The sequence below is a fragment of the Falco peregrinus genome, chromosome 6, assembly GCF_023634155.1.
Source record: "Falco peregrinus isolate bFalPer1 chromosome 6, bFalPer1.pri, whole genome shotgun sequence".
Taxonomy (NCBI): domain Eukaryota; kingdom Metazoa; phylum Chordata; class Aves; order Falconiformes; family Falconidae; genus Falco; species Falco peregrinus.
The window spans coordinates 3,550,461-3,567,448 of record NC_073726.1 but is presented as its reverse complement, the minus strand read 5'-3'; the positions used below and the strand labels follow the sequence as shown (position 1 = coordinate 3,567,448).

Genomic DNA, 16,988 nt, shown 5'->3' with positions numbered 1-16,988 from the left:
TCCAAAACACAGCAGTGCACCAGCTACTAAGAAGAAAATTAACTCTATCCCAGCTGAAACCGGGACAGGTGACTGAGGTGCACAACGTGCCTCTAGAATTGATTTTAACTCTGCTCTAGAACATCACACTACAATGAAACATGCAGACATATTGATGAAAAGAAGTTGCACGATTTTTTTTTTCCCTTTTCCTTTCTTAATATTACACCAAACTTGTGCGGATTTCTTCAATGGGAAAACCTGTTTCTCCCCTGCTTTTCATGGATGTAGTCTTCCTCAACAGCCTTAAAGTAATTCAAAGCCATGACATTAATTGGACAACTCCACTACTTTCAGACAGGAAAAAATCAATTTACCTGAATGCCATCAAGCAACTTGCTCATGCACCAGTAACTGTCAGCTTCTATGTTCTGCAGCACTTCTTCAGGCAGACTGGAAACATCAAAATTTTCCACTTCTTCTTCTGTTTCAAGAAAAGAGAGAGAAAGACAAGTCAATGAAGTGCACAGAATAAATCAAGCAAGAATGAGGAAAATAATTGAAAACAAAGACAACCACCACTTATCTTCTAGTCAGAAACTTCAATGCACATTTACTTTAAGAGGGACTAAATGAATCATTTATTGCTCAACTGTGTTACCTAATGGCTTTAAATGTTAATGAATACTTAATTTCTTGCAGACTCTGAAAATCTCAAATCATGCCTGGTTAACCAGAATTAATATATAATAAATTACTTCATTCTAAACATTTCACACCTGAAAGAGGTTCATCAGAAGCACTCTGAGAACTCTCAAGCTATATATGAACAATCTCTGCAGAACATGTCTATATTTGCACCATGCACAGCAAAATATCTTGCCAGTCTTGACAAAAGAAAAAGCCCTGAAAAATATTTTTAGAAAAGCAGTGGAATTTATTTAGAAAGCTGACCACAGCTTTTCAAAGGGGATTTGTTTTTCAGGCAAGCGTTTGGAATAAGAAGGAAATCAGACAAAAGGAAACAGACGATTCCCACCTCCCCACCCCAAACCCCTCCCCCCTATACTGGAAAAGCACAGAACCCCAATGATGTCTAATTCATGGAAACTACGTCTTTAACAAAAGTATGTTAAAAGAAATTCACATTTTGCTATGAACTGAAACTTTACCACCTAAGCCACGCTGTTTTATTTTTCAACCATGGCATCTGAATTAATCCATTCTGAAAAGAACACAGAATGTGCTGCCTTGCCAGCTAATTCCCAAAGGCCCCATACACCTGGGAATGCTTTGAATAAATGCTGTAGCTCCCCTCTTGCAGCAGCTCACACTGTCATACTGTATCAAGATGAGAATCAAAGCAGCAACTTTCCCAACCCTGGTTTCTTCTCAAGGAGGGAGTGTGCAGAAGAGATGTCTTATTCAAATTTGACAGAGTATGATATACCAAAGAAGGAATTTCCTCCATTACACAACTGCAAGTTAGCACAGAACAAACAGTAAGAGAAAACCAAGCATATGTAGTATCTTAAAACTCCTCTACTATCCAACCCATAGCTTTGCAGTATGTCATTACAGAAGCCTAAGTACACCTTTAGGTTGTCACGTTTGATTACGCTACCTTAAAGTACTTTATTTGTCAACTGGTAATAACCATGAGCAGTACATATTACAAAACAATTTTAACATACCAGTGATTTTACCACTACTAATAGACACTGGTAGCAGGGTGTTACCAAAGCATTCTTGTTTGCACTGACGTCTATATGTGGGCGTGCATCTTCTAAGGGATCATTGTTTTTGGATTGTGAAATATTTATAGCTGTAGGAGAAGGTGATCAGGTCATGCTAATAAAACATTAGTTCAGATATTGGAAAATCTGGTAAGTAAAACAAAGGATTGCAGCACTGATTCCATAAAATAAAAGTACACGATCTCAGAGGTGGCAGGACTGTAAACAATGCACCAGTAGTCACCAGTGGTTATTAAAGGAATGCCACCTTTGTATTCACATACAGTTTTAAAACCCCAGTTTCTAGAATATCTACAAACAAGTATCCAACATATAGTAAATACCCTAGATAATAAATATAACACTGCCTTGCAAAACAATAGAGTAGTAGACTGCAACAGCATATTTTTTTTTAATAGCAGATCATTTTGTGAGGAGGAAAAAACTCCTTGCCCAATGTCAACAGCATATTCCTCCCAGCAAAAAGGAGGGCAGACTCCCCAGAAGTCATACTCCTCTCCCAGCAATGGAGAGCAAATTATCACAATGCTCTGTTGAAAACAGGGGTAACACGGGCAGTAATTGGGAGGTAACATTTGCCTCCAACATCTTTCTGTTCAGTTCCCATCACTTTCTCTATTAGATTCCCCTCATTTAAGACAGGTTCTAGAACAAATTTGGGTTCATTGCATTTATTACATCTAACTCCTTCAGAAAAAGCATATTAAGAGAAAAGTTTAACATAATATAAAAGGTTTTTTCATGGTAAAGATGCTTGACTACAATGGAGATAAGGATTAAAGGCAAATAGACCAACATCAAGAAAAAACCCAAAATGTCTAGCAATGAAGAAAACCTCACTAAGATTAGACAAGCAGTTAAGGTGATGTACATTTGGAAAAATTATTCCAGATTGAAGTGCCATTTCCACAGCTCAAAAAAGACAACAGAAAGATCCTTCTAAGTCCAGAAAAAGTAGCCAGTGTCAACATGTCCTTTACTAAGTCCACTAACAGAAAAATTAAGACTACTCACAAGACCTACAAAAATACTGAAAATTGTTAGACTTAACGTGGACAAAAAAGTCAATTTAAAATGCAAGTTTCATATCAACATGTGAAAACAATCAGTTATCTACCTACCTACCTCCAACCTGCTGTGCCTTGAGATTTAAAAAAAAAAAAAACACCAAAATTTTCAGTAGAGAAGTCCTTTTAAAAAGTTCAGAAATTAAGGATGAATATTCCCAGTAATTTAGAAGAGAAAGACTTTTCCAGACAGAAAAGATGATAAATGATATACCCTCTAAAGCAGGAACAAGTTTTTTGGTATGTTCTATACATTCTTTCTGCTCTAGTTTGGGTGATCCTATAAATCAGAAGATACAGACAGCATTTAGGAACCATCCAATTCTTTCACTAAAAGAATCCATAATCCCTAAATATAATGTCACAGAGTCACAAGCTCAACCATTACAGAAATAAAAATAGCACTCTTAGGAAGTGCTCATCCAGCTTTTTTGATCTGTCTCTCCCTTTGGAAGAGACATCCCAGAACATCATGCTTTTCTGTGCCTTATACCGACTGATCTCTAGCATTTTCATAAACCATTCAAACATAAAATAAGTATTCAGGATTTTTTTATATGTTCTTTAAACATAGTAGGAGCTTATATATTCATATATGTTCATTCCCATTGTGCTTTTCATGCATCCCTAAGTCATCTCTTCTAATGTCAGATAATAAAGTTTTGAAATACAACAAAAAATTAAAAATCAATCTAATTAAATGTGTAAGACAACCCAATTACATTTCAACTGCACACTAGTAGGATCAAATCTGTATAAAACAAGTGTCAAACTTTAGCTTAAAACTCTGCAACTAAATATTTCCAAGAGTAAATTAATTACTTAAGAGATACATTAAAATACATTTTTCATTAGGTCAGCCAAGTAGTATATTTTTATATATGTTATATTAACCGGTACTTTTTGATTTATACCTGGTATACACAGAACACCGAGCTGCACTGTGTGAGCCATCCAGACACTAAATCTAATAAAGGTGGCACAGCACCACAAAAGCTGCCAAACAAGCAAGTGCTCAGTGATGTGCAATAGTTTCTGCTGCATCAATTCCCCTTCACTTGCTGCACTTCACTGAGGAAGTTCAAAACTGACTATGAATATCTGAATGACCCTTTTCCACACTAAAGTTGAAATTAAAAAAAAGCCATCCATTTTCACGACAAGCTCCAATTCAGGAATATTTGATTGGCAGAATAACATGCAAAATAACAGTTTATATATGTTTATTCCTTTGTGTAGACACATAGTGCCAAGTGCTTCTTGCTCCACGCAGTTTTATGGGGAAAAGCAATCAAGTTGTGTGTTACTCTATTTTTATTTTTTTCCAACTTGGGTGAAGAAAAATAACACTAGAGAAGTTTAGGAAAGAAAGAGGGGAAGGGATTTCAGGCCAAACAACAGAAAAAGCAAAACTAACCAACCCAAAAAGTACGCGACATTATTTCAATTTTAAGGCTTGTGCTTGAAAACAGAATTGCAAATTCTGGTTTTAGATAACTTAAAATTTATTCTCAATGAATGAAATCTGAATAGACAGTAATACGAAGATTAAATAACAAGAATATGGGGAAAAATATTAGGTCAATGTGTACACCTATCAATATCTGCAGGAAAAAAACATCGCTGCATAAAATTTCCTGATTACAAAGTCTCACAGCAACATTTCTCATTTTCTTCAGTTTCCTGCAGAGATTTTTATCGTGTTATCTATGTAATTGTAGAAGACAGTAAAATAGTTGCCTGGAGGTAAAATGCTGTACCATGGAGTCAATGACATGATGATCTGAATATGCGCATTGTTGTAAGCATTGTATTAACAGTTCTTTACTCATTCCCAGTGTATATGCTTCTGAAACTTCCCACAGCGAAAAAAAGAAAGAGTAACTTTTCCTAAACAGCTTTAAATGGATCCACTCCCGAAGGCAGAGACATTAAGGATAAAATGAAAAATAATAATAAAAAATATTACTTACAGATTTATTTTACAAATGTCAGTAGAAAATAAACATGCTAAAGAGATGATAATGGATTGCTGCCATTAAAAATAGGGTTTTACATGAGATTAAGTCTAGTTGATGATTTTGGTGGAAGTTGTTCAAAATGTGAAAATTAAGTTCATATCTGATCTGTCTTTTACATATATTTGATTTCTTCTAAAAAATGCTTGAATTTCACCTTTTCAGTACAGATAATTGGTAAAAACATCTGCCATTACAGACAGATGGAATCATACAAAACAATTTTTTTGCATTAAAGAACTGGAAAATTCTAATTCCAGAGGTAATTTATTAAGATATCATGTCCTGAAATAAAATTAAAATACTTAAAATATATGACATTGTTGAAATGGGTTAATGATATTGCTACAGTAACCAGCAGTCCTCTCAACACATCCAAACAGCTGTCTGTGTCCAACTGTGTTCAAATGCAACCAACAAAAAGGCAACCCTGCATTCAGAATTCCTCTAAATTGCTACTTACACCAACATCAACACTCAGTCTTTGTAAAGTGGGAAAGAAATTAATGTAACTTGATAGTTCTACTGTTTCAGTATACTAAGCAAGCTGATACAAAACATCTCTACAAAATGAAGCGTACATTCTTTCAAAGGCAACTAATTTTTAATAAAACATATTTAATTGGCTTATTAATGTTTTAATTTTAGCTTTTTATCTTGAAACTGTGTCTCAGCACTCAGAATCAGGCAAAACTCAGATAAATTCACTGGAGTGCAAGGTAGGGGACAGAATGGATGATGGTATAAGAAAGACCCAGTGCTAAAGCCCAAAACAGACTGTAAGATCATAAAAAAATTATGATTGTTCTTTACATAAGCAAGATACAACACATAGAAATATTAGGAAGTTTAATTCTCTGAACCCCTTTAAGTTGTCCTTTTTTAGCACTAATTTGTGTAAATGTATTTCTCATCTAATGCATAAAACGTCTGACCATATCCTTTAAGTCCAAATTATATAGCTCTTGCAGAGGCGCAAAGAAATCATTCTGACTGTACGTGTGCAGGTACTTATCTGTATAAAGTTTACTTTGTTGTAATCTACTTCAGACATTGCATCTTCTTATGATTGCATGCAGAGGTGCACAATAATATTCCCACATCTAGAAGATCTTACATATTCTAGTTCAAACTCTGTTTTCAAAAAGCCTTACGAAAAAGCTATTCAGTCAGGACATAATAGGGCATTTAAATGTAAATTCTTTCAGTAACAATTACCTAATTAAATATGTACATAAGCACATCAATATCTCTCATTGAAAAAATCCTAATTACATCTTTATCTGATAGAAATAGCTTTTGAGCTGTCAAGGATTAATCACCAAAGTAAAAACTTCCCTTTCTTTGTGATACTGCAGTCACAAAGGCAAAATTAAATCAAATCAAAAGAACTCAATCAACTCATCAGTCCAAGCTTAGGTAAACATCACCTCATTGTATTTCAAATACTCCCCTATTACCAGTCATGTTCTCACATCAGGGTGTATTGTTAACTTGCCTGTTTTACCACTGTTAATAATCCTACACTTGTTTTCAGTTGATATGCCACCATTTCCTTAAGATGCAAAATGAAGCAAGATAAATACCTTTATACATCACTATAATAATGATGTTTTAAATGTTAATCATTTTACTTTATTAATATTAATTCTGTAAATTTTACTGCACATGAAGAATGTTATAATCTATGTTGACCTGGAGAACAAGGTAAACCAGCACCTCAAAAAATACTGTAATCTAGATTACTTTGACCTAATTTTCATGCTCATCAAAATTAACGTATGACCCTGCAAGTACTCTCAATTGTTCTATCACAAAAGAGCATATACTTATTCTCCAATTCCAGATTCTGCATAACGGTAATTAGTAAATCACTGAGACATTACAGTCAGTGGGCCTACACTTTTGCCAGTAAGATTTTTCTATTCAGGCTTTTTCTAGTGTAGATTTCAATGGCAATTTTTTTCCCCCAAAAAAATTAAGCAGTCCAGACATGCCCTTAATTCCTATGCAGAACATATCTAGACAGAAATAGGCCTGGTTTTAAGAATGATAAAATTATTTGCAAAACAGGGACATTGCCAGCTCATGCTGCAAATCAGACAGAAGACATCAGTTCCTCATAGGCTGTGGACAGAGATTACTGCCCAACAATGCAGATACAAGAAAGATGAAAATCAGCTTTACTACTTCAATAACTACCATCGACACAGGGTATGAAATAGAACCAAGTAAACCAGGTGGCACTAACAGGTCTTCGACCCACAGAACATGCAGATGCCAAGCACAAGCCTGGCAACCTTTTACACAGGTGACAAGTATGGCCAGTACAAGTAGTTTACATTTAGAAAACAAGATATAAGCCACATCCTTTGAGTGTGACATTATTGTGAAACAGGAGTCTTCAAAGCTCATGACAGCTGCTCTTAAAACCGTATTTTAGCAACAATGAAGAACACAACATTCAGCACAAATTCTTCTTAAGAGTAATCACTTCAGTAGGGTTGCTGCTGTCAACCAAAACAGATTTCCAGGGAGAAGTGGTGCATGTGATAGCAAATTACAGGACTACTAATTAGCATCCAGTATGCACAATGAGCACAGGATGCTGATGAGCATTTTCTTAGAATGCCTGATAAGGGAGTTTCTGAGAAATCCAAAAGGTGCTTGGAGAATAGGAAATGAAAGATTAAAGTTGAACATGTCTCCCAAATCACTTTTTTTTTTTAATTACCTAGTTTGTGCTTATCATTTAATTTTTTATCAAGCCTATGCATGTGCATACACAAACATGCAGAGCACAGAAAGCAAGAGTGGGGTAAGAGTAAACCATAGCACAGTGAAACAAGTCTAAAGCAAGCCTCAGGAACACAAGTCTGCCTGTGTTAAGGAATGGAACTGATTACAGAGCTATTTCAGAGACAGTCACTCTAGCACTGTGTTTCTAAAATGGAAGAGCCTTCAAAAAGAATCTACAAATGGATGTAGATTTTCAAAGCAATTATTTACTGGACAGAGGGAAAAAGCAACTGCATTAAAGGCAAAAATATATTTTTTTAAAAAATAGTCTATGCATCTGCATATGCAGGGTGAATTCTAAAAGCATTGAAAATAAACATTTCTTATCTAAAACTACAAAAAAAAGTCTTGCACATAATTACTTAATATTCAAAGACAGGCAAAGAGAACTCATTTGAACAATCCCATAAACAGTAATATGTTTAATAAATTAGCTGGATAACTTAACCAGGCTAAAGGTTCAACTTTAGCTTGGATAAATATAAAAGTAATAGAAATTATCCAAGACATTTTATGTAAATATAAAAACTTAAAAATTCATATGTTTTTTTCAGTGATGAAAGACTGACAAATTTGCCACTGTCAGGTAAGTTCAGCAACAAGTTACATATGACAGTAACTTTATATAAGTATAAGTTCACCCACTCATGAAGAAATTTTTACTTTGACCTATTATTGTTCTTGAACAACTAAATAAATTCTTAAAGAAAAATGGATGGCAGGGGAAAGAACTAGTTCTTCAGGGAGACTGTACACACAAGCCTATGATAGTGGATGTCTAATGCAAATCTAAAATACACATTATTGGTCAAATTTTTAATAAAAATGACATGCTACCTTATTTTGTAAGCTCCCACATCATTCATAGCTAATAAAGAAATGCACCTTACAGACTTCTTGCCTTATTTACAACAGAACATAAGTACCATCTATTACTTATACTTATTAACACAACATGCACATACTAATATAAAGCAGCTTATTTGAGAGGAATGAACTCTGACCACACAGGCAACACTACTTCTTATATTGGTTAAATGTTGAGTGCATTCCTTAATTACCTTAATCTACTGTGATTTACAAATTCCTAATGAAACTGCTACACATGCATCTGTGCCACAAGGTTTGCTTTATTCATGAGAGTTAGCACTTCTATATACTGTATAGGCATTTATCATTAGATAAAGAAATAACCACACCACATGGTACAACCTCTAGGAAAAAACCCTGTTCCATCTATTCAAAAATAAGAGTATGTCAATTACAGTACAACTGTAATTTAATCTCACAATTAACTAAAGACGGAACATGTAAATCAGTTCAGAAATGTCTTTGACAAGAATACAATTCCTCAGGCAACAGATTTTTTTACAAGTGTTGGGTTTTTATTAAACCTAATGTGCTATGAAAGCATTAAATAATTTCTGTTTCTATGAAATAAAGCAATTAAAACATCTAGAAGAAAAGTTGTTTTGCAAAATTTCCCGTTTTTTAGTTATTGTGCTTAAGCGCTTGATTTTTCACTTTTCTAATTTGTTTTCCAGTTTACAGTAGAAATTAAAAATCTCAGATTTTCAAAATTAAAAACAAGCAAAAAAGCCCCATGATTATGAAAACCCAATTACTTTGATTACTGTGATTAAAACAGGTTTGCATTTAAGCTACAAAGCTTATTCCAATTAAAAAAATTCAGCATACAAACTTCTGACAACTGTATTTCAAATGGTTTGAAATATATAAAACATTAACTAACCACATCTCATTGAAAATAAGACAAAGCTGTTTCCAACTTTTTAAGCAGTGATCTACCTAATTTGAAAACCTCCTCTTAGATCTTAAGATGCTACCAATCTATGCAACAGTATTCGAACGTTATATTCCTGACATTTGTACAGCATGTTATCAGTGCTTAATTAATTCTTTCGGCTTTTCTTCCTGTGACTTACTTCATAATAAACACACAAAATTGTGGGTTTTGGGTGCTAAAAGCTATTAAAGTAATTTCCCAGTCTGTTGGAACGTGTGCTTGAGAAGATTTAGATCTGAAAGTATAACCACCTCTGTGCTGCTTCACTATAGAAAGATGATCGTTAATTATAACTATACAGAGACCATGGGGAGAGTAAAACGGATGCACAAGCCAGAACTAAAATATGCTGCTCCCTTTGGAATATGTCTCTCCAATAGTTACATTAACTGTAATTAACTTTCTCCTTCACAATTATTTCAGTTTTACACTTGCAGAAATCTTTTGATAGCTCTTTGATTTCATTTTACTGCTTCCGCCATTATTCAAGATCTTGTTTTCCATTTATTCCCATGACCCAACATTTACAGTTTGTAGTTTCAAATAAAATACCTTTCACTAACCTCTCATGACTTCCTCACAGGACAAGTCTACTGGTTTCTTAATAGCCTTCAAAAGCGAGACAATCACAAAAAGATATTTCAAACTTATCAGAAATGCACTACTAAGATAACATTCATATTATCAAATTAATTTAATTTCTAAAATTCTGGGAGTGTGCATTAAGCATCATGAAATAACACATCTTCTTTAGACAGATGCATTTAAAACTTTAGAAATACACATACAGATGCAAAACAAACTTTAAAAGCAGATAATTAAAATCCACATCAATAATCATATTTATACACTTAAACACATCATCCTATGCACTAAAACAGGACTTTCATTAGCAGAACTTTTATTATATACATGGGGAATAAAAATCCTTTTTTCTCAAGTACTCTTTAGCATACCTTAGAGAAAAAAAACACAAACAGAAAAGCTAGAATACTTGAATAATACAAAGACTGATTTAACAAATCCAAGAGTTAGCTGAAAACATTAAATATTTAGATTTAATCTCTTGTATTTATTATGATGTATTTATACTGATTATTAATGACAAAAGGTTTGACTTTTTTTCTTATGAAAATGTAAAGTAATATTTAATGCAGAGTATAGTTAATTACTAGACCAGAAAAAAAATCCATATTAAGCTCTAAACTGCCCGAGGCACTTGAACACAAGCAAGATGTGGATCTCCGTTTGAACAACAGTATAGAATCAAAGAAAGGTTTGGGTTAGAATGGGCCTTTAAAAATCATCTAGTTCCACCCCCCCTGCCATGGGCAGGGACACCTGCCACCAGACCAGATTGCTTCAAGCCCCATCCAGCCTGGCCTGGAACACTGCCAGGGATGGGGCAGCCACAGCTGCTCTGGGCAACCTATTCCAGGGTCTCATCACCCTCACAATAAACACTGCTCCAAAATAAATAATAATAAAAAAATGACATAACCAACAGGACAATTGTTATGACCTCACAGACTTTCTTTGAGGGACCAGAAATGCCTTGTAGTAGTAAAATAATGTCGAATAAACTTTCAGGAAGAACAGTGACAGCAGAGACAACCTCTAGTCTAAGAAGAAATTTTGATCACCAGTTAGCAGAAATAGAAGACAAGCTGGTATAATTATGCGACCTCAGCATTTTTATAACTTCTGTGTTTAATCACAATATAAAATTAAATTAATGAACCCTAAAGGTCTTGAAGACTTCATCTAGTAAAACACAGAAGGTAGCATACTGAGTAACCCAAGCTGGATGATCCCTCCATGAGCTGAAACCACATAGCCAGGAAAAAAAAAAGCAACTATCAGAAGCAAGTAATGGAGGATTTGTAGGATGGACATGTATCTTGTCACACCAACTGATTTATTAGGGAGAAGAACACAAGACAAGTTTACAGAATTAAAAACTGCTTTCATGCTCTATAATGAGATATTACCACATTACAGAAACATTCATTTCATTAGAAACATTAGTCCCATTTGAACTTAGAAAATTCTTATTATTTTATAGAGATTTGTTCTATAAGCTCTTATAGCAAAAATTCAAAAGAATTCCTCTGATTCTGTCCATAAGACAGGGTCTGGAAAGTCCCTTCATCGGAAACATCTAAACAAAGAATCCATGCAGCTCCCCCGCAATGGAGTGACATTCGGTAAGTTCCCTTCAGACCTCTGTCAGACTTTTTGACTCTCTGATAACATTTCTGGCACCAATATGATTGAAGACATTTTTATTGGTAACTTTCAAGTCTCTACCTGGCTATATATCTAAAATATAAAACCATGACAGTCATCTAAAAGGAGATTTAACTTCCTGGGCTTATAAGCTCCTTTCCATTCCTCACGTTTTGAATCTGCTTTTCAAAAAAGTCATCACATCACAACTACACTACAAATAATAAATGGAGGCTCGGTCATATATTGTAATATACTGATCAATATTCTCAAAATACTCTCCTTTCATATGGTATTGAAACGTGCAGACAAAGATTAAAAGAAAAAAAACAAATGAACAACCTCAAACCCCACCTGCTGAAGCCTCTACTCACAATAATGTGGAGAATGGAAGAACAGATAGCAGGAAAACATAGGTTTAAGGAAATGTAATCCAATTATTTTTGCCCTAACAGAAATAAGAAATTTTTGTACTAGAACAAGTTATTATGTTAGGAAGAGCAGGAAAATCAAGGTAATCTTACGGACATAAATTATTCAAAAAACATTTTTATGAAATAGCAATTATCATTTTTTCAGTTACTATCTGATGCCAACAAAGAAAAAAAAATCAAAAATTTTTGTATAATTTTCTCTATTTAACAACAAGTCAGTCACATACAGCAGCATCTTTAAGATAAAAACAATGAATTCAAATAGTGGGTACCTGGAAGTAGTTACCACCAGTCATCAGAAATTATTAAACCTGATTAAATCCTCTGCCTGACACCTGTCGTACTATCTTTGAGAAAGCAGGTGTATGCTTCTTCAATAGTTGCTCTTACAGCTTTTCTCCATAGCCAAACTTTCTTAATCCCTTTAGACACATTCTTTTCAACCTCGTCAGCCAAACATGGATCAAATATACAGCCAACTGTTGCTTACTACACTTTCAATGAAAAATATTGCAGTATTATAATTAGAGATATCACTGCTCTGAAATACTTATTTAGGTAGGTTAAAAGTGACAGCTGAGACTTGGAGCACATGGGCTTTAGTATGTAGATGCCACTCTGCAAAAGGAAAAGCATTTTCTAACATGACAAGTTTGAAGGACTTGGATATTTTCTTCTCAAGTACATAGAAGTCCTTTCCTTTTATTCAAAGTCCTACAAAAATAATCTTAACATTATTAAAAAAAGGAAAAAGAAAAAAGCGAAGTTCAGGAGTTTTTCTCTTTTTTTTTTTTTTGTTGCTGCTGTTTGGGTTTTATATCTGTTTTTCCCCTCTCTTCTCCTGAGGAAAGAGAAATTCGCTTTTTAATATCACAGTTTTCCTGTGAAAAAGGAAATGATTTCATAAGAATTCATTTAAGTTTAAATTTAAAATTTAAATTTATCTGAGTAACCTTTAATACAGTCTTAGTCCAAATCCACCACTTTCCATTTTGTCTAACTTGTACATTTATCTTATTAACATATTTGACTCAAAACAACAAAAGTTAGGAAAAGCTTTTAAAACAGGTGAAAGCATCTTTCACCTTTTACACTTCTTTATAAAAATTGGACCACATTGCATCAGATAAGCAAGTCAGGGCAATTCCACTGAAGAACTATTAAACAAATATTTTAGTTTCTTTTAGAACATTATGAAATCATAAGCACAAAGGAATAAAGAAAATACTTTCCAAAGTAAAAAGAAAAACTTATTTACTTTTCTTCTTTATCAAATGGAAGCTCATGAGAAAAATTTTAAACCAAACTGTCATCTTGAACTATATTTTGATAATTTGCCCACAAAAGTACGTTGAATACATAACAGTTCAGAACTATAAGACTTTGACAGCATTATCTGAAAATTGTTTGAATAAAAAAATATCATTAATATCTAGACTGTAAGTAGCAATATTATAAATCAATGCAACAATCCTATTAAGATTTAGTAAAACCTATTTCACTCTTTCAAAGTAGAAAACAAACTCTTTCAAATTAGATGCAAACAGGGACAGTTAGAGAAGCTTCATAAAACTTCAGTAGACAAATACAACGGTGACAGTTGTTCTTTCCCCCTTGTCATCCAAACTTAAATTTTAGATAGATAATCGGGAGTATGAAAGAATAAATACAACAGAGAAGTTCATTCAGTAATAAAATTGAAGTATTATTATTTTTCAGCATGCTGTGGGGTTTGGGCTTTTTCCTTCTGTATGTTTTATGACTCAAAACACACTCAGCATTTTGGTACATGAGCTGAATTCTGACACCACTGGTAACTCTACTAACATATAAATTTGCACATATTTGAAGTTTTCTATTAACATGATGATAGACTCCTTGTTAATGACTTCTGAGGGGGCTGGGTTTTGTTTTGTTTTGCAAAGGCATCTTTCACATATACTTTACACACTGGGGTTTTTTCCATTCTTTATTAACATTAAAGACTCTATGCTTTAGTTATTGCCCTTCCTTTGAAGACAATCACAAAACTTAAATCTCTGAAGGGCTAATACACTTCAACATTTCATGGTTTGAGGTTTTTTGGTGGTTTTGGGGGGTTGGTCTGGTTGGATTTTTTTGAACAGAAACTCGTAAAACACTATGCGCAATTAATACCATTACTCAAAATACTAATTTTCTCTCATCTAGAGAACTACAAAACAGGCAATTAAGCAGTTTGATATACTTACTAGGACAACCTTAATATTTTTTTTTCCCCACTTCTCACAGCAAATATTAACTGTAGCCACAGAATTCTAACTACTTTGGTTTATTCCACTTCAGATAGGAACCTTTTCTAAACGCACCCACAAAAAATTTTTAGTTAAAATATTCATGTTTTTCCCTGACAGACAGTGAAGCTGAGGGTACCATCCTACTTCATCAACTAACACATGCTTATGAGGTAAATATCCAGTGCTATTACTACTATACTTCTGTAATCAAACTAGAGAAGATACTTTATCACAGCCCACACTTTATTCAAACTTGCAATATATGCCAGTTCCTGAGAACAGCAATTTCAATTTTGCAATCTGTGTGGTCAACCAAATGGATTTTTGAGAACTTAATTTTGTTTCAGTGGAGGGCATGAAGATGACTGGAGTTATTTTCTCCATCACATCAGTATGATACAACTTCATATGCTAATGTTATAAAGATCTGTGGAACTGCTTTTAAAAAAAATTAAGATTATATGACAGATGTAACATTAAAAATAATTCCATATACGATATGCAAGAAAGGTAGCAAAGCCTCAACTTTGACACCTTTCAGGGGAGTTTTCAGGGGACTAATAAAAGTTGGTGTATCAATTTTTTTTTTTAATTAGCTTTGAAGTTGAAACTAGTAACTAGAAAATATATTTACAGTGTTTGGTTATCGCAATTATTGATAAAAACTTGTTCAGTCAGATTCAAATATTTCTCCAATACGTCTATCGGATTTAACCATGCACCCAACTTTTCAGATGAACTGTTATAATTAGCCTGGAAATCTGACAGTGTATTGAAGACAGTGAAATCAAAACTGAAACACAGAGTTAAAGGATTGATTGTGTAAAACAGTACTGTCTATTGCAAAAAATCACAGCCATTCAAGACAGTATTAGAAGTAAAAACACTAGAAAAGCAAGTTGCCATACCCTACCTACATATGTCTGTTGAGATGCTTTTATGGCTGCTCCTTAACTTACTAAGGAAAAAATTAGTGGAATTCACAAAGACTTAAAATCAGCATGCAGTTTAATATTACAGCTAAAGCAGTCTAAGAGCTATCTGACATTAAACAGAGATCTTGCTTCTCCCTTCTTCCCTAACACGCTCCTATCCCACATCAGCACTGATGTTGGTCTCTGATCATCAAGATGACAGCAGAAAGTTAAATTACTCATTTTATTATGGGGCTCGTTTCCTGCCAGTTTAACTGAACTGATCCACTTTGCCAGAGAAAAGCCAATACTGACCAAAAGAGAAAAGAGGAAGGCACATTTGGGTTGGAAAAGAGAAAGCAAATCTACCTATTTTGACAGCAGCAAGCCCTGATTTAGCTGTGTGATCTAAGCGAATGGCAAGCAAACCCTTTTCTGTCCAACTAAATCTGATTTGGAAACACTCAAATATGCAGATCCACTGTTAAGTTTAAAGAGCAGTGAAACAAAGCTAAAACAGACGGGGTTCACTGACCTCTTGAAAAAAACAATGGGATCTGGAAGAAGTTGAATTCTACAGCACATAATCTAGTTCCCACAGTTCCAAGCCCCTACTGGGAATCAAACATATCGAGTAAAATGTAAGTAGCAATATACTATCAACCAACTACACCAGTTATTTGCAGATGTGTTCTCAGCTGCTCATAATTAATACCTTCTCAAGGTTACTATACCCCAAGAAATGTCGGCACCACCAATTGGGTTGGTACAATTAGTAGATTGGTAACAATCGACTAATTAAATAAGTAAATCACCCAATTTTGACAAAAACCAAATAAGAGAGAGCTTATGCAGACACATTCACTTACGTATTTGATACCAAAGGCCACCACTGACTTCCAGTAGGTTAAGTAACCAGGGAGAAAAAAAAAAGTAGACAAACTCTTATCACTAGCCAGACACACACAAAATGCATACGTGGGTAGAGCTCAGCTATATTCATTAGGGCTTTTACTATGATAACTACCTGAAAAAAATAGCCCTTAATTGAAATGGTTATATAACTCTAACCCAGAACAAAGTGCTGATTACAGGATTGATCAAACTGCAAGTGAAAAATTAATACTCCAACAAATTATCTGAAAGATAAATTGATAAAATAAAGATAACTGATTAAATAAATAACTAAACACATAAACAAAAGGATCAAAAGATTAAAGGTAATTCATAGTTCACTGGTCCCCTATCAATCAATTCTCTCCATTCAAGCCCTTTAGACATATTTGCCCTACTTCATGCCCTTTCATTCCCCAACTCTTCAAAACCTAAGCATGAGATATCCTCTTTAATACTATCCAAATTTTCCTTATAGTTGTTTGCAATGTCTCCAAATGTACTGCTTTATTACATGCTGCAGTATATTATGGCAAGCACTGCCAGTTGACAATTCAAACAATTCACTGCTAGTTATTTTCACATGGATTCTCCTCCTTAAAGTGAACAGAAGGATGTAAAATAGTATGATTTCTTTGCCCAATTAGGCCTGAAGAGGTATATTATATATTAGTAAAGAAAACTGCTGGGATATTGTGAATTATTCATTTTTCTTAAGACATACATAAAAATTTAAAAATATAATCTAGCCAAGTGCTTCAAAAGAATGCTAAGGTTTTATTAAGGCGCTAAAAATGAGGTCTGTATTTTTATT

General features: G+C 34.0%; 1 protein-coding gene across 3 annotated transcripts in view; it reads right to left on the bottom strand.

Annotated features, from left to right (window-relative positions):
- TBC1D22A (TBC1 domain family member 22A) overlaps window positions 1-16,988 on the bottom strand; it is a 180,065-nt gene that overhangs the window by 108,883 nt on the left and 54,194 nt on the right. For all 3 annotated transcript variants that reach the window (XM_055808796.1, XM_055808798.1, XM_055808797.1), the window contains exon 9: window positions 357-463. In XM_055808796.1, coding sequence (XP_055664771.1) covers window positions 357-463 — 107 coding nt within the window. The remainder of the gene's footprint in view (window positions 1-356; window positions 464-16,988) is intronic.